We start from the raw sequence: 21,821 nt of genomic DNA on the forward strand, positions 1-21,821 counted from the left end.
TAACCAAGTCCTGGTACATAATAAGGGGTCAACAAATAGTAGCTACTATCATCATGATCATGACCATGATCATGAACATAAAATCATCATCATCTCTTACTGTGATGATGAACAGGTGGTTTTTTTTTTTTTCAGGTGGTTTTTATAAATACCATATCCTAATGACTTTAGGATAAAACCCATCTCCCTCCCTCCAATTAAGAATGTAATGAAACCTATACTATATTAAAGTGTTAGGAACAGTGAGAGAATTCAGAGTAAGACAGGAAACCCTTTTAAAGTTCAAGGACTGCAGGCTTTGAACTTGAGGTGTGACAAGCAATTCAAAGAGTCCCAAAGGGAGGTGAACTCTTCAGTTGTTGAGTAACAGATCCACTTATTCACAAAGACTGCCATATTCAAGCTAATCCAATAGTGGATTGGGCTGCACTGGGAGCCTTTTCCACATCATTGGTGGTCGCTCCCTTTTATTCCAGAGTTCCTGCTTATTCTTATGACAGTAGGTGGTGACACGTCCCCCACCATTAACTACTATTCACATTGTACTGACTTCTATCCACACCCAGAAGTTCCTTATACTGTGTGCTTTTTGGCTTATGCAACTTTCGTCTTGAAAGTATTGCATTGTACAAGAATAATTACGACGGTTGTGAATTTAATTTGTGATATTCGAATTCTTAGATATTTTTTCTTGATTGTTAAAGACAAATACCTTCAAAAGAAGGCATATTCTGGAAGAAAAAACGTAAATCTCAAATACTTAGTTTTAAAATAAGAACTGAGAAAAAGTATGTCTTTTAAAAAATTTTCCCTTGAAATGACTGCTTCTGGGAATTACAACTCCCGTACAGTCTGTGGGGAATTATTTTGTATGTATTGAGAGTCTCAAATTTACTTCAATTCCCTTCTATGGTTTTACTGATTTTCTTGTATGTGTGCCAGTTCTAATAAAGCCAACTCTAATTACAGAGGATATGCTTAAAGAGGGATAGAATCATTAAATGAGGAGGTCATAGGAGCCACATTTAGTAGGCTGAGCATCTGTGGTTTCTGAAATCACTAAGGATTGTAACAAATGGCATGTTTTGTATGAATATCCAGGCAGTGTTTTAGAAGCCCATATTTCCTTACAGTAGTAAATAAACGAGGAGGTATCATCCAGCATCCATTTTGTAACATCCTACAAGATGCGTGGGGTCCAAAAAAGGACAAACTCATTTTGACAGCAGCCCTTTGAGGGCACTTTCACATGTGCCGAATGGCTTCCTTTCTCAGTAATTTCATACCCATCAAAATGTAGTCTGCTTTCGAGGCTTCTCTATTAATCACTGAAATATTGTTCTAAAAAAAGCCTCAGAACTACTCTTTTATAAGCTTGTAGAGCAGTGTTTCCCACACTGTGTTCTGAGGACCACCTACATCAGAATTACCTGCTGGCTTCTTAAAATGCACACTACAAGGAACCACCCCAAACCTACTGAATCATAATTTTGGGGTAGGGTGAGGGACCCTGCATTTTTAACAGGATCCCCAGGTTATTCTAACATAGCTCAGGAACTTCTAGGAAATGATAGTAGCCTCATGGTAGATGACAGTAATAGGTCGTACAATATCCAAAATAGTAAAACTGCAAAACCAGTAGTGGGAAGAAAATTGTTATGACCTTTCCATAAAATTAAAGAATAGAATAGCAGTATAAGATCATATGCATGTCCTTGGCTTAAGTTAATAGAGTTATAGAAGAAAATGTTCAGAATCAACGTTTGTGGAATTTGGCTTACTTATGGTTTCATCAGTGAAATAAAAATTTTAAGGCCACTTGCCAAGAAGGTAACCTGCTCAGTAAGTTCTGAGCAGTAAGTATGGTCACCTTTGTGCCCTTATGGGAACCTATCAAAGAAGACTGGCCCAGACTTGCCCAGTAATGACTGACAGGGACCAATGGGAAAAGATCAGAGGTGGTAGAAATGAATGGAGAGAATTGCTCAATCTTATTCTTGAACTTTGAATAAAAAAGGGTTCCATACACACTTCCCATGTTGGTCCCATGCTGTCATCTCATTAATATGATGTCATGGATAGGTATTGCTGGCAACACCTGACCATAGAATTTTAGACAGTTTAAAATGTTGAGTGCTTTCCCGCATGGCCTTGACATTGTACAGCTTTCCTTGTATGGGAAAAAATAGATCTGACACACTTGTACCAGCTCTGTGATAAGGAGGGTCACCTTGTTTGGGCTGTACAAGTTGCACACGTTAGCCATTGTCCCACCTGCATGCACGTACATTCTTGGTGTTTAAGAGCATTCTAAGGTGTGTCTACACTGCTTTTGTGGAATTATTTAACACAAGTTCCATCTGTTGCGGTTCAACACTTGGCCTCAAACCTTTTGGCAATAAATAGAAATTTTACAATGTCTGCATTGGAAGCTTTATCTATAACATATACACCATAATAACACTGTGTGTATTTGACACACACAATATCTCACTCTCTGTTAAATAAAATGATCTTTCATAGTACTTTTGAGAAGAGCTTATTTAAGGAAATACTTTTATACAAAGAATACATCTGGCACAAAAGATACACTGCAAATGTCATCATATAAATACCTTTTTTCTCTTAAAATGAATTATTGTGAATTCATTAATTTGTTTTTTGTCACCACTTGCCTAAGAAAAATTTTACTAAAATTGTTTTGAGAAGATACAAAATTGGTCATTCATTTATTTGGCAAATATTTATTGAGTATCTATTGTGTGCTAGGGGCTGAGGATAGATGGATGAGGGGGACTCCCTCCATAGAACTTGTTTACTGCAGGAAGTAGACATTAATCAAATAATCACATGCAAAAGCCAACCAAATGAAAGAATAACAAAAAAACCCCACAAGATGACAGGTATATCAAGTATTACAGGGAGAGCTCCGAAGTACTTTGAGGACCTTAGCATAAATCAGGAGGTTATAGAAAGGCAATGAATCTGAGTTGTAATGGGAAAGCTAAGATCTACATTAACTAGGTGATGAGGGGAGAAAGCGCACTCCTAGCAGAAGAACAGCAGATACAAAAGCAAAGTGGCAGGAAGAAGTGAGGTGAGTATAAGAAACTGAAAGGAGTTCTTTCCGGGCAGAGCGGAGAGGAGCAGATGGCACTGGGGACAAGATGAGGCTGGAAAGGCCGGGAGAGAGCGTTGCATGTGAAGCTCTCAGGCACATGATATGGAGTTTGGTCTTTGAGCTAAGAGCTGTGGGAAGCCATTGTAAGGTTTTATGCAGAGAGTGGTCCCATCAGATTTGTGCCTTGGAGAGGTCATTCTGGCTGCAATGTGGGAAGGAGGTTGGAAGGTCCAAGTAGCACATTCAGGAGGCTATTGCCATTATTTTAGGTAAGAGGTGATGGTAGTTTGCTTTAGGGCAATGGAGACAGGTGGACAGAATTGAGCACAGTTGAGAAGGTAAATCCACAATACTGGGTGATAGATTAGATGGGGTAGGAGAGAGGGCAGTGGGTCTCTGGCTGATGCATCAGAATGAGTGATGTTACTGAAATGGGGAATGCTGGAAGAAAATCAAGTGTTGTTTGTTTGGTTTTTTTGGAGGGGGAGGGGGCAAGGGCGGGACACTTACGAGTTTTAATTTAAATGAACTGAGTTTGAGATGCCTTTGAAGTACCAAGCAGGCAATGGGAGAAGTCAGAGAAGGGGCCTGGACTGCAGATACACATTTGGGAGTTTTGTCATAGAAGAGGTTACTGAAGCTGCAGAAGCAGTGGAGACTGACAGGGGAGAGAGTTACAGTGAGGGGAAGAGAGGTGCTCTGACAATGAATAGGTGGATGGAGGAAGGTGGGCCCAGAAAGGAGGCTGAGAAGGAGTGTCTAGAGTAGGAGGGAGACCCAAGGAGTGCTGTGTCTCAGAAGGCAAAGGGAGAAATGTTTGAGGAAGGAGGAATTGGCCAACAGAATTGAATGCTGCTTAAGGCAAGTGACACAAGGATTGAACATACCCAGTGCCTGGGACCTGCGTGGCCTCAAATGACCACAGAGATAATGGGCTTAGAGGCCAGATTAGAGAGGGTTGAGTCAGGAGGAGAAGGAGGCAAGGAAATTCAGAGTGAGAAGTGACGGGACTCTTTTGGCTTTAAAGAGGAGGTGAGAGAGAGGCAGTAGGTAAAGGGAAAGGAGATTTTAAGCCAGTTGAAGGTGTTTAAAAGCCCATGGGAGTTAAAGTTGGAGGGAGAAATTGAATAAAAAAGAGAGAAAGGGTAATCTATGCTGTGGAGTTTCTGAGAAGGTGGAAGGGATGAGATCCAAGGCAAAATATGAGGTATTTGATGACTTCATTCTCAGTGTCTGCTAAACGCACTTATATGTCTTTTACATAGGGGAGCTTGTGGCTGAAAAATAAGTTTCATTCCTAATGTATTTGTATAGGTAGATAAAAAATTAAGATTACTCTGAAAGGTGATGACTAGAGCTCTTTTAAAAGATATTAAGTTATTTATTTTAAAAAACTACATAAAAATTCTAATGTCACTTCAAATCTGTAAAGTGATAGAGACTGATTTATTCACTCTAGTCTGCCTTTCTAAAGCATGCTTCTCCTCCTCCATGTGTTGTCTTGACTCAGCTTATTCTCTGAGTGGAAGAGGACACATTTCAATGCCTGATGATTTGTTTGTGGGTAACCACAGAGTGATTCACGCTTTGCTGCAAGTAAACTTTCAGCCTAACAAGATAAGATTGTTGTTGACCCAATATGGAAAGGCAGAAGGATTAGGATAGTGACGCTGGTTGAAAAATGGAAATTAACCCCTGAAGGGTATTAGGCTACTGATTTTAGCTTATTTCTCATAGAGGCTCACAGGTTATTAGCAAGCTTACTATGAACTCTGTGTGTATGTGTGTATTGAAACCTTTTAGTAAAATATTAAAATTGGGTATCCATATAGTGTTGAAACTTTGTACATAGCAACATTTTCTTCTTATAAAAGCTTCTTTGCAAAAGTTGCTATTTCAAGGTTTCAGTTTAGTAAGTTATTTTTTTTTTAATTTTGAGAAAGAATTAGATTTTAAAGTTGCATTTCAAAACAAATCTTTTTTCTTCTATCATCGTCCTATCACTTTACATGCTCCATGAATTACTCCATCATCCATCTATATGCCAAATACTTGTTAAACGCTACCACGTGCCAGGTACTGGGTAGGGCATACAAAGAAGAATAATGGATGGTTTTCCACTTCTAGTTTACTGTCTAGTGGGGGAGATTGATGGCAATGTGCTGTGTACACTACAGAAGGTGTGGTCAGAGAATGGAAAGGACAGAGAGGAGAGAGTTTATTCTGTTGGGGTGGTGTGTCCATGTATGCCAGTGTGTATGCACGTGTGTGTGTGTTTGTGTGTGTGTGTGAGGGAGAGAGAGAGACAGAGACAGAGAGATAATGTGAGTGTGGGAAGGTTTAACAGAGAGGCATAGAACAGGGAGATGGGAAGAGGGGAAAGGGAAAAAGATTTCAGGATAAGGATAATAACTTATCTGAGTTGATGAGCACGTATTTATTTTGTCATTAACTAATTCAAAGTATCTTTGAACAACAGTCTGGGGTTCAATTTTATGAACCGAGTCATTAACAGTATATACGTGTGAAAATGTGAAGTTATCCTGCCCAACCACTGCCCTGTTTTTGGCACTCCAAGCACATTTAACACGGAAGACAACATGCTCACACACTGTGGTAGGAGGGAAGGCATCATAAGACAAACCCAGTCACTGCATAAATCCAAAGTGGGTTTTCTTTTGTCACCCTTAAAGTTCTGTGAAAGTTGGCACTAAAATTAAATGGAAAAGTTTCATATTAATGGACCCACAGGCTATTTATGTCTTATGAGTTCGGTCCTCAGAGGTCATTTAGCCCATTTTCTATGTTTTTTTTTTTTTCCGCCGTGCGGCATGCAGGATCCCACTTCCCTGACCAGTGATCGAACCCGTGCCCCCTGCAGTGGAAGCATGGAGTCTTAACCACTGGACCACCAGGGAAGTCCCTAGCCCATTTTCATGTTGGTGTCTGGAGTGGAAAGCCATCTAGCCCACGCTGAAGGTGTCCAGCAAAGGAGAGCCACACTGCTGTTACCAGTTTCTAGTGTCTGAAGAAAATCTCCTGACAGAGGTCTTTCTTATCCTGATAGCGTTTTGAAACCATCTCTATTTGCCCATGTGATATAATAGACAGCATGTTCTTATAGCACAAATGTTTGAAATCAAGTTCTAAAGAGGAATCATGATAGATGGTTGAAGTCTGTCTGAAAAAATGTCTTTCATTCTCTTTGATAACCTAAGGACACCTCCTACAGACAATCACATTCAATATCTAAATATCCAGTGACTAAGAGAGTGATCACACTGGCGAGTGCTCAGATCTACAGAGGGAGACTCAAGTGCCAAAACCAAGACATCTCTGAGTTGTTTTCTGTAGGGTGTAAGAACAAAGGCATCCCATGTGTCTCAAGAAACAAGAGTGAAAGTCACGATTTAGTTCCTCCTCTTCCTTTAAAAAAAAAAATGTGACTGAATAGACAGCCAGATGTGTTCCAGGACGGTCCAGCTGATTAATTCTTACTGTTAACATGAACTAGCAGTTCCAGGACACAAGGATGACTGATAAAGGGATTTGTTTGGTTTTCCAGAAATAGATTCTGTTCTGTTTGATCTATTTGCTCAATCTCTATTCTCTCATTCATGTGGGGTAATGGGATTCGCAATAAACACCAACAAGCAAGTCTCTGAGGATTCTTGAGTTACTTCAGTGACTTTCTAACCTTCTACTCTGTACTTTTATAAAATGATTATCAGAAACTGAATCAGCAATTGGAGGGATTGGAAATAGCTTCTACATAACCACTTCCTACATGTAATCATTTCCCACACATTATCATACTAAAACCCCTGTTCATCTTTGAGTAGATTAAGTCATCAGAGAGGTATCAATAGATCACTCCTTGGTCTTTCCAATACAATATAACATTATGAAATAATTGTTCTTGTAATTTTCAATATTCCATGTGCTTAAGTTGGATTTGCTCTAGAGATTGAAATTTCAGGTTCAGGAATTAACCTGGATTAAAATCCTAGTTGTACCACTTAGTAGCTGTGTGACCTTGGAAAAAGTACTTAACCTCTCTCTGTGTTTCAGTTTCTTGATCTGTAAAATGGACTCAATAATGGTGAGAAAAATGCATGTAAGACTTAGCACATAGTTAGTGTGATAAATGCCAGCAATTATAATTTTAAGACCTTTACACTATGCTAGCATTTAGTTTCCTCTGACTTCACACCCAACTAGAAAAAAATTACATTTTTCTGAATACCAAATAGTAAACTTCTGTGCATTTCTGTGTGTTGACGGTAGAGTTGATGGGAAGATGACTGGGAGTTGGTGGGGTGATGTGACTTTTACCCGAGGAGGGGAATGTCCTTAAAGTGACCATGGAAGCCAGTTGATTTGCTGTCAATTTCTGGAGGCCCACAGTTTAGTTTACACATTATTAAGAAGGATTTATATTTCAGGATGACTTTCCTGATATCTAATTGAAATTTTCTAATGGCCTCATTAGAAAATATTGGAACAACAAATATTTGAGAACATTGTACTGTTTGCCAATACCTTAAAAAAAAACCCAAATGCAATTTCTTCAGCCTTTTGTCCTAGACACCAATCCTATTTCTTTAGACCCCTCCTCCCTGAGGCTGACAGGGCATCTGGGCCTTGCAGGAGCGCTAACCAAACCAGAGCAGTAACAGGACTTGGGCACAGTACATCAGGAGCAAAGACAGGGAAGCAGACTCTGATGTATATACGGTGACTTCTCTCAAAGAGGAAAGAAGCACCAACCCCCATTTACCAGACTCAGAATGCAATGGGTATGGTATAGTGATGTACTTGATATTATTAACACATAATCACAATTTTGAAACATTTTAATATTCAAGATGTATTTGACTTTTCCATTTCTAAGTATTATTCATTCATTGACTCACTCAACAGGTATTTATTGCATGCTAAAAATATACAAGGAAGTATGCTAGATTTTTCCATATATGTCTTCTGGCCCTAACTGGATTATGAATCCTTTCAGGGCAGAGATATTGTACCTTATTCATATTTTATCCCAAGGCTCAGCCTTGAGAAGACATTCAACCAACACAACAAATGTGCATTTCATAAATGAAAAATGGGACGCAAGTACTATGTTAGCTGTGCGTAACCAAATAACAAAATATTTATTCCTATGTCTTGATCACCTTTAAACTTACAATTTAAGCATAACATGAATGCAAATATCATCCCTATGAATAATATATCTGTCAGCAGTATTATGTTAGACCTTTCACTTAAATATATAATTTATATGCTATACAAAAATAAGAAAATTAGATCAACAACCTCTATAAACTTTTCAGGGAGTCAAGAGTTTTTGGTGAAAATAATAATTTAAAATAGGACTTCTTTCAGACTCAAATCCTTTTTCATGGAGCAAAAGGAAATGAGCAAAGAAATCTAAGCACACTAAGTTTTTGGCGCCAAACATTTTGATTCAATATGTTCTGCTATAAAATATTTGGCCTTGTTTGAATTTTTATTGCTATATGTTCTCAGTCTATATTTAACTGTGAGAAACACAAATAAGAACGAGTGAATGTGCAAAATGTTCTTTTCAAGTGCATGGCAGTGAATTTGAGAAAACATATATTAAAGGAACACTTTGTGCTTTTAACTTGCAGGCCCTTTCCTGAGCCTCCCTTGGCGAGATACGATTCAATGCTTATTGAGCTAAGGTAAGGACTCAGCTTACTTGGAATGAAATTCTTAAGGGCCCCTCAGAGCCACCTCAGATAAGCACCTTACTTCGCCATGATCTCAAATAAGGTTTCTTTTATGCTTTGCCTTTTTCACAGGTGAAATAAGGTCTAATTAGAAAGTTTCATAATGGAGACATTCAGTTCCTCAATTCCTTCTTTGCTCAAATTAACTTTTTAAAAATTGGGGCGTTCATTCTGGCATCAACTCAAACTTGATCTGTAATCAGCCAGCAATTTGTGCCTCACGAAGGCTGCTATTCTTAATGCCAGCTTCTTCCACCCATACCATCTCTGTGGGGTAATACATTTTAGTTGGTGCCTCTCCGAGAGCCCCTCATATTTCCATCTGGCCAAATAAACACATTTTTTTTCCGATTCAGTCTCAACTTCTTGGCTGAGCAAGAGGATAGACTTGCCACAATGGACGATCTTTGAGATGCACAAAATCCCTCAATTCAAGGAATGGGTACAGGTGGTATAATCAATGGCTCTCTAGAGGATGGTTCATCTACAAAGTGGTTTGTGTTCAACAGTGTTTTAATACCGTTCTCTTGGTCTAAACTGCAGTTCCTGAGCAGTGTCAGTGTTGAGAACTCTATGCCTTCTAAGAGGGCACATTGGTGATAAAATATTCTGTTCCCAAGGACAGCATAACTTTGTGAAGATTAGACTTTTTATCGACCTATTTCCACTGGTCAGACTGGGGCAAGCGTAACTGGGAGGCAGCATGGAGAACTGGTTAAGAGCGTGGGCTCTAGAGTCAGATTGAGTTCAAATCCATATGCTGTTAACTTATTACCTGTGTGACCTCAGGCAGTTCCCAAATCCCTCTGTTGCCCCATCAGTAAAATGGAGATAATATTAGTACTAGCCTTATGAGATTATTGTGAAGGTTAATGAGATACTGACATGTTTAACATAGAGCTTGGTTCAGATTCACTAACAATGATTATTTTTTAGGCAAGGTCAGTAGACCAAGTTCCTTGGGCAGCAGAAAGGAAGGGAAGGGTAAATAACCAGCTATGAAGCGATTTCTCAAATAATTCCCTACTCTTTAAATGTCTCACTTTTCACCCAGTTCAATCATCAAGCAAAGATGTAAGGGAGGACTATGAGATGAGGAGGTCACCATTCACTCATTTAGTGTGGTCTCATTCCTTTGGGGTTCTTGACAGGATGCTTGTTTTTCTCTAACCCTCAGGGTCATCGGGGTTGAAATGAAGAATGTTTTCAGGGCAAAATGGCCAGTACCACTTTCTTGATAGCCATATAATTGTAGGCATTGTTTCTCTTGCTCATTTCTCGTTTATGTTTCTCTCCCTTTCAACATCCTCCCTTTTTCTCACTCCCACTTTGGTAAGATACCTTTCTCAGCATGAAGCAGAGGCAGTCAGGCACACCTCTGTGCATATGCCAACTTAGGATGTTTATGCAATAAGAAAGCCAACCAGAAAGCGGTGGGGATCATGCATCCCTGTAAATCCCAGGGGCACAAGTGATTCTTAGCAGCCAGGGGAGGGAGGCTCTTACCAGTTGCTTTCTCAGGGTTGTTGCACATGAAGCATTGCCATGCTCCTGCTGCTTCGCTGAAGCCAAACACGTCAAAGAACCTCACTTCTTCCAGATGGAGCTGTACCTGGTCCAGATCCTGTTTCAGGAACACAAAGCACAAAGAACATAAGTGGGTCCGCCTGCCGCATAGCATTCTGAGAGGGGGAAAATGGGATATGGAAGCAGGACGTCCAGGGCTCAAATTCACTGCTAAGGACAAGGAGGGGGCATTGAGCAAACCTCTCTTGGCCCATTTTGGAACACAGCAGCCAGCTCAAACTCTTCCTGGGGAGCGCTCTTAAATGCAGAAGGCAGCGAGCATGGGCCCCAGGGCTGGGTGTCAGGTTGTGGGGAAGTGAAGTGGCCCAGAATTTTCTTACATCTAACAGCAGCTCCAGAATTTCTAAAAAGTTGGGGTATCCAAGTGGCAGTGTGGTTGAAAGGAATGCTTCTGGGGGACTTGTCTTGTATTTACACTCTACATAACATTGAGAATCAATTATCCATACCAAAAAATTATTTTTATTAGGTTGGCTTCACAGGGGGCTGATAGAAAATGTGTGAGAGGGTTTAATCCCTCAGCCCTTGGCTCCAGCCCTGTTTTAGTTTCATGCTTATCTTAAAAGTGGTTGCAAATTTTGCATGCTAGTCCATTATATGGCTGCATTGGTTTTAATGGAAAATAATGCCTTAAATTACTTACCAGTAGATTAATTAACTTTTCCCCTCTAAATGGTTGAGTAGAATTGACACACCAAGAAGACCGCCCCTGTATTATGTGCCCTGTGGCAACCTGCCAATGTGTTCCTGTTTAAGAGGCAGAGGAGGGAGGTTCCATTATACTGTAAATGGATGGAAAACTATTAGCTTAACTAAATTAAATAGCTCTACTATCCTCCTGAGGCTTTCCTATTATGTAAATGACTTACAGCCTCTGCTACAGGGTGGCCAGAATTGCACTCTTAAAAAGTTGCTTTCCTAGCAGGGATTTAATGTCTTTTCTAGCCTTGCACGTGCCCAGCTGATTTATCTGTTTGTCGTCTATTGAGCTGTGATTTTATTTCCTTTCCTCTGGTCCACACACTCATCTTCTACCCATAGTAACAGCTCTTAGTATGCCCAAGAGCCAAGGGATGGAGGCATTGTTAGCCCTGCTTACAGTGGATCTAAAATAGAGAATGATCAGTGGCTACCCAGATCCTACCTCAAAGTTCCCTGGGTCTGCCTTTCTTGACACAGGTGAGAAGTATGCTAAACTCTAAGCTCCTTGAGCAGAAACATATCTACTACATTCACAAGTTATATCCCCAGAATCTAGTCCAACATCAAGAATGGATGAATATCATTGGTTTGCAATGAACTATACGAACAGTATTATGAAAATTTAAAAATTCTTTTTCAGGAACATTTACACTCACTGGAACAAAAACCCAATGAAGGCAGGGACTTTGTTTTATTGGCTGCTCTATTGTCAGCACTAAAAATAAGCAAGCATTAAATAAATATCTGTGGGATAAAGAAAGGCATAAACTGGGACTAGAAATGAATACTTTTCAGCATCCTTTATTAAGACTGTTATGGCTTGTGTTCTGGGATTGGACATTTTGGAGGCTCAAAATGCTGAATACAGTTTTTTGAGCTGCTAACATTTAATTTCATCTTTTAGGCATTCCAATAGGCACTGTTTATAAAGAAATGTTGTTTTAGCAAAAGTGATTTTGAATGTGTTCAATGAAAAAAAAGGAGATTTTTTTTAAAAAGCATGTTTCCAAGATAAAGACTGAAGAAGCACCTGGGAGTTTTGTAGGTTTCAAAGGATGAAATCCATATTAAAATTTATGGGGAAAAAGCAGATGTTCACAAATATCAGTTTCAAAACTGCTAAGTCTCTGAAGTCTATACTTGGCCATTGGCATGCAGATCACTTCTCTATTTCCCACACAATTAAGGATCAATTTATCATTCACCACAAACACTGCTAGCAAACAAAGTACTTAAAATAATACTTAAGGGTTCCTTTATTTTTCCTGTTCTGAGACCAGAAATGTCCCAGGTTGTTGCTTATAATCCACATTGGTCTTGGCAAAAAGTTACTTTAAAAGTTTAAGACAGATGGCAAGCGAGATCCCAGTGTTCAAGTTCTCAAGTCAAAAGCAGACTTACTTCTTCAGAGGATTTAGGTGTCGTGCAAAGGGGACTGAGTGAGGAAGTAGATGGTAATTCTATGAACTGTTGAAGTTGGCAGTAACAGTCAACTTTGAATAGAGAGACAAATGAGACACAGGTAGTTCCAAACACTGGTGGAAAATCAAAGCAAAATAAATCACAAAACAAGCAAACACAAACCATCAACTCGTGATACCTAAATTTTTGGAATTTTGACTTCTTCAATGTGCTTGAGGTCATTATTTCTCTCTCCTACTCATCTTCTTTACCCTCCTGGGTCCTGTAGCTTCTCTAGGCCTTGCCCAGGAATTGCTATTTTTTTTTTTTTTTAAGGCAAGAGAACTAAAATTGATTTGGTTAGAGAATTACAAACTTCCTTTAAGACAACTAGACTCCAGAAGAGTAATCAAAATCATTTAGATCTAAGTAGGGTCACTCATTGAGTATTTCCGTTCAATGGCATTGTGGTGGACAGACCCTAGGGTGACCTTTTAATAATTCCCATCTCCTGGTGTTCATCCTTTTGTATAATCCCTTTCTCTTAAGTGTGGGAGGGACCTGTGACTTGCTTTTAACCAAGAATATGGCAAAGGTGATAGGATATTAATCTCGTTATTGTATTATTATGTATCTCCTCCCTCCACCCCCAACACACACACACACACACACACACACACAAAACCCATCTTGCCAGCAGATGCATAGGGAAACTCTCCTGCTGGCCTTGAAGAAGCAAGCTGCCACATTGTGAACTGCCTATGGATAGGGCCACATGGCTGGGAACTGTGGGTGGCCTCTAGGACCTAGAGGCAGCCTTCAGCCAGTAAGAGATCCAGCCCTTCAGTCCTACAACAACCTCTCCACCCTGCCAAATTTCTGCCAGCACCCTGAGCAAGTTTGAAAGCTGACCCTTTCCATTCGAACCTCCAAATGAGAATACAGCTCAGCCAAGACCTTGACTGCAGCCTTGTGAGACCCTGAGCAGAGAACCCGGCTTCGTCACAAGCAAATTCCTGACTCAAGGAAACTGTGGGATAACAAATACATGTTGTTTTAAGCTGCTAGGTTTGCGGTGATTTGTTATGCAGTTTTAGGCATCAGTACTGAGATTTCGCTCTGAAGGAGAAGAGAAGGTGACACTGCTGGCCAATTTTCAATGAAAATGATGCTTCTACTTAGACGGGTCACATTCTTTCAAGTACACACCAAATCAGGCCTCAATAAAACCCAAAGAATATTGAAGTTCGTATTATTTCTGTTGACTTAAAGAAAAAAGATACATAATCATAGTAAGCATGCACTAAGAAGGATTTTCCTGATAAACACCATCTAATTCAAAAGGGGTAAAAGCCCTTGGAGGGGGAAAATGATATTTTTAAAACAGCTGATTAAGTAAATGTTTGTCCAGTTTTAGGAAAAAAGTCATTAATGGGAGTAGGAATTTGGAAGACTATATAAAATGTCTCTTGCAAAGCCTCCTAAGGGAAAACTATGCCAGGCAGCTTGGAAAGATGAGAGGATATTTACAACATTGTTTTGATGACAATGACAGCATGAGTCAATGCTATCGATTCTGTAAAAGTGCAAAGTGGATCTTATAACATGGTCTATGTACTGTGAGAGGGTATTGCGAAACAGTTTTCCAGAAATCAGTGAAAGGATACATCTGGAAGAACTTTGGGTTCTGGCACATTTAAATTCTGTTCTATTTTTTTTTGTTTTTTCTAACTCTATTTTTGCACAGATACGAAACGTAGGATTGCCTCACACGCTCTATGTGCCTATGGTTAATAGGATCAACTCTCGGCACATACTTCAAGCATGTTTTAAGAAATGTAAACAAGAGTTTTTTTTAAACAATCTTCAATATTTTCACATAATAGTAACGCTTTACGTCTTTATGGTTATTTCTAATGCACATGTTCTAACTGTATGTTGAATGAATAAACTAGGAAAAGAGACACTAAAGAATATTTATGCTCTAATTTTAAAAATTTATTTCAATTTCTGAGAAATATCACTGTTGAGTTCAATTCATATCACTTAGAATTAAGAGCACCTGGTGTCAGGAACCAAAGACAAATAGATGAAGGAGACACAGTCCTGTATTCCAAGGACATGAGAAGGCAATCCACTGGGTCCACAGTATTTCTCACAGAAGGAAACTAGAACACACCTTTATTTGTGTTTGGCTGTGGTTATTATTAACCTTCTTCTGATGTGACTTTTTTGGCTCTCAACTGGACTAAAGCTCCTTAACAATTTCTATATTATTTTGTAGCTTATTTCTATATTATTATATTTCTATATTATTTTGTAGCTTCTGAAATTAATTAGCATAGCACTCTGCCCATAGGAGCTGTTCAACGAATTTCTCTAAATTTTTGCTAATTGGGCCACATTTATATCAGCAATGGCATTTAGGTTTTCAATTTTCATGTCTATTCAGTTATGATTATTAAGCTCTTTTAGAACATATTTACTTTAAAAAAATACCTGTGTCTCTATGTATATTACAGGAATTCATTTTATTTAACTTTATAAAACAAGTTTTTAGAATAAAATGTAGTAATTGAAGAAGAATGTTTGCCTGAATCCATCAATATAGCATGTTGACTGCTTGTTTTCAAGACCCTCAGCTTTTCCAGATCTCCAGTTCTCAGGAGGTACTGGCAACAGGAATCCTGGGGAAATTTGTTACAAACATCATATACAGGTCTGCCTCTGGAAGCCTAACCCAATAAGTCCGTGTTTGGGCCTGGTAATCTTCATTTCTAAACAAGCTCCCCAAGTTATTCTGGCATGCACTGACTGGGAAATTAATTCTACACCCTTGGGAACAGATGTGGGGATGGCTGATCTGTCTCCATTAATTGGTATTTGAGGAATTTGTCAACCCTCATGTGCGTATGTTCACACTTTTCCACAATAGTTTGGTTTCATACGACAAAATACATAATCTGGTTGCAAGAGCAAAAATTCCACTCTTGATAATCAGAGATGTTTTTATTCCAAATTTTGCAATACAGAAGGAAGAGTTGAGGCATGAATACTGAACTTGTTGGGACTTATCTGAAACTTGGCAGGAGGCTGGGATGTGTGAGGAGGGAGGTGGGCAACAGCTGGGAGACAGATTCTGAGCAGAGGTGGCAAGGGTGCTGACCTGGAAGAACTCACAGTGTGCTCCAGTATTCAACATGGATGTCGTACATGTGCTACATTCCATCGTCTCTCCTTTTTCCATCCCAGATTAGGAAAAGAACTCTAAGTACACATGAGTATTTGAGGTCAAAGTGGCAAGCTTTTTACTATCACTATAGATCATGAAATAGACTTGACCTTCTTCCTATCTTTTGAATCCCAGTGTGTTGAGAAGAACTGAATTGCTCCTGGCAAGTCACGACAATTCTATAGTTCTGGCTCCAAGTGGCTGGAAGAAAGCACCCATGTTTGATTTATTTCAGAGAGATGTTTTGAAGAATTCTTTCATTCAAGAACCAATAAATATGATAGAATATTTGATTTGATTCAAAAAGCCAAATTTTCACACTCACCTAAGGACCAAAAAAAAGTGATTTTTTTGATTACAGAATGTTGGCAGTAAGCATGACAAGAGTTTAAATAAAGTAGTTTATGGAAAAGTTAATATAAGCATATGCATTGAGTCAAAATAAAGGTGGCAAATTGGGTGAAGCTTCATAAATGTTTGATAAACCCATAATTAATTTCTTTAAGGATCCAATTTGTTTTATTTTTTTTCCCCAGTGGTTAATTTAATTTTATTTTTTTAAATTAATGTTTCTTGGAGTACAGTTGATTTACAATGTTGTGTTAGTTTCTGCTGTATCAATTTCTTTTAAATTTTAGCCCATTAAAACCAGCAAAGTATTTTTTATCAGAGTGGAAGCAAGGGCAAAAGACTGCCAATGTTCAAATGTCATGAAAATGTTGGCATTTCTACAGGGTGTCAGCAGTAAACGTAATCACCAGAACTACTGGCAATGAAAGCCTGCATTCCCATGGGATCTCCTTTCATATTGGAAAACAAAGAATTGCAGTGATTTTTTTTTTTTTTCTAATCAGTGGTTGCCACCTGCATTTAACAACTATGTATTGAGCATCTAGTACTACTATGTATTATCATGTGTACTAGACCATAGAGGGTGCTGATGTGGAAAAAGCTCATTGGAGAGGCTTTCTTTTTCTTCATTTGGAATCCGTTAGTGAGATAATCATACTCCTCAGCCCTGTAGGTTATTTTGTTGGGGGTGAGGTCCTTTTCTTGCTGTCTTAATTTTCTTCCTTTATCCCTGATACCACTCTCATTCTCAGACTCTCCTCCCATCTCCCCTTTATATAAGTTCTCACTCTTTGGGGTTTGATATGTCTTTGAACAGATATGTATTCCTGAAAAATATGTAGCAATGTTTAGGGTATTTGTCATTTTCACAAATACGTTATATCATAGACCACATTCTATTTCTCGCTTGTTTCACTCAAGATCTCTACGTGGTTTTGTATGTGTATTTAGTTTGTTGCCTCTACTGCTGCAATGTGATTTACTAGTGCATTTTCACCACACACCACATTTTATCTAACCATTCTCCTAAGTATGGGCATCAAGGGTGCCTCCACCTTTGCACCTAGACGGACCATGCAACAATGAATATTCTCATCATACATGTCCCCTTGTGGACATGAGCAAGAATTTTTCTGGGATAATCATTCAGGAGTGAAATTGCTGGATCATAGGGTATGTATAAGAATATAGAGAAAATATTTTTATGGTTGTGCACAGTTTGGGCTTTCTGAGCAAATTTCACTGAAACTTGGGACCTGGGCTAAAAGAAAAAGCTTTAGAAGTTAATTCATAACTAATCAGAAAGTGAGAGACCATCTAGAGAGATTTATCTTCCCAGAAGTATGTGTTCACATTTCAAGGTGGGGATGAGACCCAGGATTTGGAGACACCCCTGGGTTATCAAGCTGGAGACACTAGTCTTATCCTCTCCATGGAGCGATTTATCTGCATCCCAAAAGGTAAGAGTAAGAACTCAGCATCCTTCCCAAGGAGCAAAGATTTTTCTCCCCTTCTTTCAGATGAGTGGGGGCATTGTCCTTCCCCTATGTAAATATCCAGATTCATATTTTCAGGGTTCCTTCCCTATAATACAGACCTTGGTATGTACAGGATGACATGTGGTTCTCATCGTGTTGCCTGATGGTAAACAACTGAGGCAAAGGGGAAGCGGTGAGGTTATCTGCTGTAAATAATAATAATCTGCTCTGCTCCAGAAACCTTGTTTGCATGACACATTAAAAAATTTAACATTATGCATATCTTTAACTTCTCTAGGTTCTGATAAATTGCTTTTCAGGATGGCTGTCCAATTTACATTCCCACCAGCACAGCATGAAGAATTCCTTTTCCACATCACAATAAAGGGCCTTTCTAGACTCTGAAGTTTCTCGAGGAATTTCCATCTAACAACCCTTTCTAATGCCTGAAATAGGCCATGCTTTTGGTGACCACAGTCATCGTGGTTTGACTGCATCAGGGGCTGGCAACAGTCTCCAGTGACTTCTAAAACCACTGCTTCTTAAACCATGGGGAAAATCAACCACACTTCTGTAGAAAACATTGTATTTTTCTCTACCTTTATTGCCTTTTGCTGTCATCAGAAGCATTCCAGGTTCTGGGCATCAGACCACCCTTTTTGGGTGCAATTATTTTAATACACTAGTGCATAACAACATTTGGCCAGGGTCTAGTTTTATTTTAAGAATGATCATTTTGTCGACTTGTTTACTACTTGGAGTAGTGATCAAGGGGATAAAACTGACTCTTATCATGGACTTAGGGAGAAGGCATTGTTTCCCATGATATGGGAATTTCAAATGTCTCCGTTTAGTCTTTCAACAGAGCACAGTGCTAAGCACTGGTGAAGCAGTAGAGATCAAGACAGATGTGATAAGATGAACTACCCCTCAGTAGAGAAAGGGATAAAGCAAACTCTGGTCTATTCACCCAATGGAAAATTCCACAGATAGTAAAATGAATGAGCTAGATCTACACGTATGAACTGATATATTTTTAAAACACAGAAAGCATATTACAAAAGATGTATGCAATACGGTAACACATATGTAAAATTTTAAAACAATGGTACAAAACATTCACGGAAATAACACACACCAACCTCAGGAGAGTATTTGCAACAGTTTCTTTCTTTTTGTAAAGGAAAATATTTGAAGTAAATATGGAAGAAATGTAAACACCTCTTCTATCTTGTGGTAGGAATGGATATCATCTTCCTGCACTTTCCTGAATTTGTCAGTTATTTCATAATTAAAAAAAAATAAAAGTGAGGCAGAGAACACAGTTCAGTGACGCAAAGAGACTGGCAGGGCTTAGAATCTGTAAGGAAGAAAGGTTCTACATGTGGGGAGGATTCCTTGGTGCCTTTCGAATCCCTTGTAGAGGGATCTCCTCATTTTGCCTGTGTGAGGCTGGCCTCAGTGGTGACGGTCGTTAAAGGACCATTTATTTCTCCTGATTTTTGCATTTATTCTTGTTGGGTGGCTCCATATGAAAGCTTATTTTAATCTAGCTCTTCAAACTCAGAGACAAATACATGAAATGCAAAGTGTTTGAAATACGTTCTACTGTTTTGTTTTAGAAAACAAACCAAACCTAAAGAACGCTGGCACCCAGTCTACAGTAGGGAAGTGTTACAGAATGGGTTACATGACACAAGTGATACTTAGAAATAAGGTTCTTCTCTGCACAGTGGGATGGTATAAAGAATGTAGGTTTGGGAGCCAGAAGATCTGAGTTTGAGCCCTGCTACTGTCATTCACTAGTAGTTCTTGGGAAATATCTTAATTTCTCAGTGCTTTCAATGTACTTCTCAATCTGCACGATGACTGTGATCCCTAAGCTGCCTCCTTCAGAGAGCTGTGGCCACAAATCAATTCATGGATAACTATGCTACTTTGTAAACTGTAGAGAAGTAATACAAAGCAGTGATAATTATGATGATATGAACAAAGTAAGATAAGACGCTCCTCTCTATGCGTATAAAATATACAGTGTTTTTTGTCTCAGCTAGATAAATATATGTAAATCTTTCTGAAATGAATGACTTGTTTAAGAAACACTGATATCAGGCGCCTGAGAAACATATTTCATTTTCTAAAGGCAAGTAACATATTTATCTGTCTGTTTTCGTTAGTTTGTTGTCAAACCTACGAATACTGGGTATAGTGAGATGCAAACATGGAAGGATGTAATGCAACGTGAACATCTGAAAGGGTGGTAATGACGTGTGCATGTCCGATGGGGCCATAATGAGATGAGCAAATAGAAATGTACATAGAAATGTGCCTGGGCAGTGGGGTAATGAGATGCATAAATGGTTGGATGTAATGATAAAGGCATTTGTGGGGGACGTAATATGATTTATAAATGGAAGCATTAAATAGGGAGGGTGGAAAGGGCAGGTTGTGATAAGAAGCAGAGAGAAAGAACGCAGTGCTGTGTATGAATGGGGGAGCTAATAATATGTGCATGATGAGGGTGTAATGAGATAAAAATGGAATGGCATAATGAGGTTCACAGATGGAGGGATGTAATGAGCTGTGCAGAAAGGAGGGAATTAAGACAAGCATAAAAGGAAGAATTTAATACTGTGAATAAAGAAATGGGTGTAAGAAGATATGAGGACTGAAAGGAGGAGCAGAAAAAAAAAGGGGACCTTGGTGAAGGGATGGGAAATAACAAGGTGGCAAATGGAGCACTCTAATGAGATGCTGAGATTAAAGGGTGCAGTGAGGTGTGCCCATTTAGAGAATAATTAGACACACACATAGGGTTATAATGAGGTATCTGAGCCCTGCTCAGACACAGACCACAGCACTCAGTTCTCACAAAAGGAGTGAAAATGGAAAAAATTCAAAGCAGGGCCATAAATATATCTAAATTGTTACAAATCCAAAAAGAGAAAACTGAACAGGTGATTTAACCACAGTCTGGAAGTTTATGAAGTAATGGTTTTACAGGTGCTGTTTATGGGGCACTTACTCTGTGCCAGTGCTCTGCTGGGTGCTTAACTAAATGCATCATCTCATTTTCCCTTCCTAGCAACCCTATGAGGCGAGTGGGTTTCAGTGAGGTTAACCAACTTGAGCAGATTCCCAGAGCGTGTTGGTGGTGGAGATGTGATTCAAGCCAAGTCAGTTGGATTCCAGGTGCCTTTGCCTCTTTTCCGGTGTTTCTGTAAGAGTAGACTGTGGGACGTACTGCCTCAGAATCTCCTGGGTCGTTCGTCTAAGATGCAGATTCCCAGGCCCACCCAAGCAAGTACCCCTTGCAAGATCTGCAGAGGCCCCAGGAATTTGCAGTTAAACAAGCTCTCCAGGGACTCTTGGCGTGCTAAGGCCCGAGAATTACTCAGTGAAACCAGCACTGGAGTGAGGGTGTTCTAATGCTTCCCATTAGCTCTGGGGAAAGATCACGGAGAAAGGGGCTTACGTGCAATGTGGGTGGTTGCATTGGCTACAAGTGGGACTGTGCAAGGAATTACCAGACCCTGGAATGAGGCGTCAGATGATACTCTGGACTGTATTTAGCAGAGGACTTAAAAAAATGGCTCCTTCCCCTCAGACTGGTCTTCATTAGGAACCCAAAATTATATTGAAAATAGTATAAAAATTCAAAGATGTACTGAAAATAATTAGACTCTAGGAAATAGTTGTTTACTGAATTTAAAAACATGAAGATTACGCCACAGTCTGTGACCTCTAAGGGAAAGAGGGTCATGTGTTCTTAGAACCAAAAGTTTGCCAATCTACATGCAACTTTCAGGGTCCTTAAAAAACAAAAAAGCCAATAGTGCCACTGATTCTTCTCCTTCTTGATATGCCTAGTATTGAGATATATAAATTGCTATGATTTTTTAGACTAAAAAACCCCAGAATTTATATCTTGAAATGAGTCTTAAACTTGAAACTTGGATGATGACACACGTTTTAATGACACAGCCTCTGCCTTTTTAGAAGTTTGTTTTGGAATTGTTTTTAGAGTATATTCGTGAGCCACACATGAAAAAGTTTCATTACTTTAGTGAAGTCCAACTTTTAACTTGGAAACTATTTTTCAGGTTTTTTAAAATAAATTTATTTATTTGTTTTTGGCTGCGTTGGGTCTTCGTTGCTGCACGCGGGCTTTCTCTAGTTGTGGCTAG

The 21,821-nt window shown here is 39.2% G+C and overlaps 1 protein-coding gene across 6 annotated transcripts in view; it reads right to left on the reverse strand.

Moving 5' to 3' along the window:
* The window catches only part of VEPH1 (ventricular zone expressed PH domain containing 1), a 238,717-nt gene that overhangs the window by 36,599 nt on the left and 180,297 nt on the right, over positions 1 to 21,821 (reverse strand). For all 6 annotated transcript variants that reach the window (XR_011074282.1, XM_068546156.1, XM_068546152.1 and 3 more), the window contains exon 12: positions 10,390 to 10,507. Coding sequence is in view for 5 of the 6 variants with exons in the window: in XM_068546156.1 (XP_068402257.1) it covers positions 10,390 to 10,507 (118 nt within the window). In the remaining variant the exon portion in view is untranslated. The remainder of the gene's footprint in view (positions 1 to 10,389; positions 10,508 to 21,821) is intronic.

This window comes from Eschrichtius robustus, chromosome 6 (genome assembly GCF_028021215.1).
Source record: "Eschrichtius robustus isolate mEscRob2 chromosome 6, mEscRob2.pri, whole genome shotgun sequence".
Lineage (NCBI taxonomy): Eukaryota > Metazoa > Chordata > Mammalia > Artiodactyla > Eschrichtiidae > Eschrichtius > Eschrichtius robustus.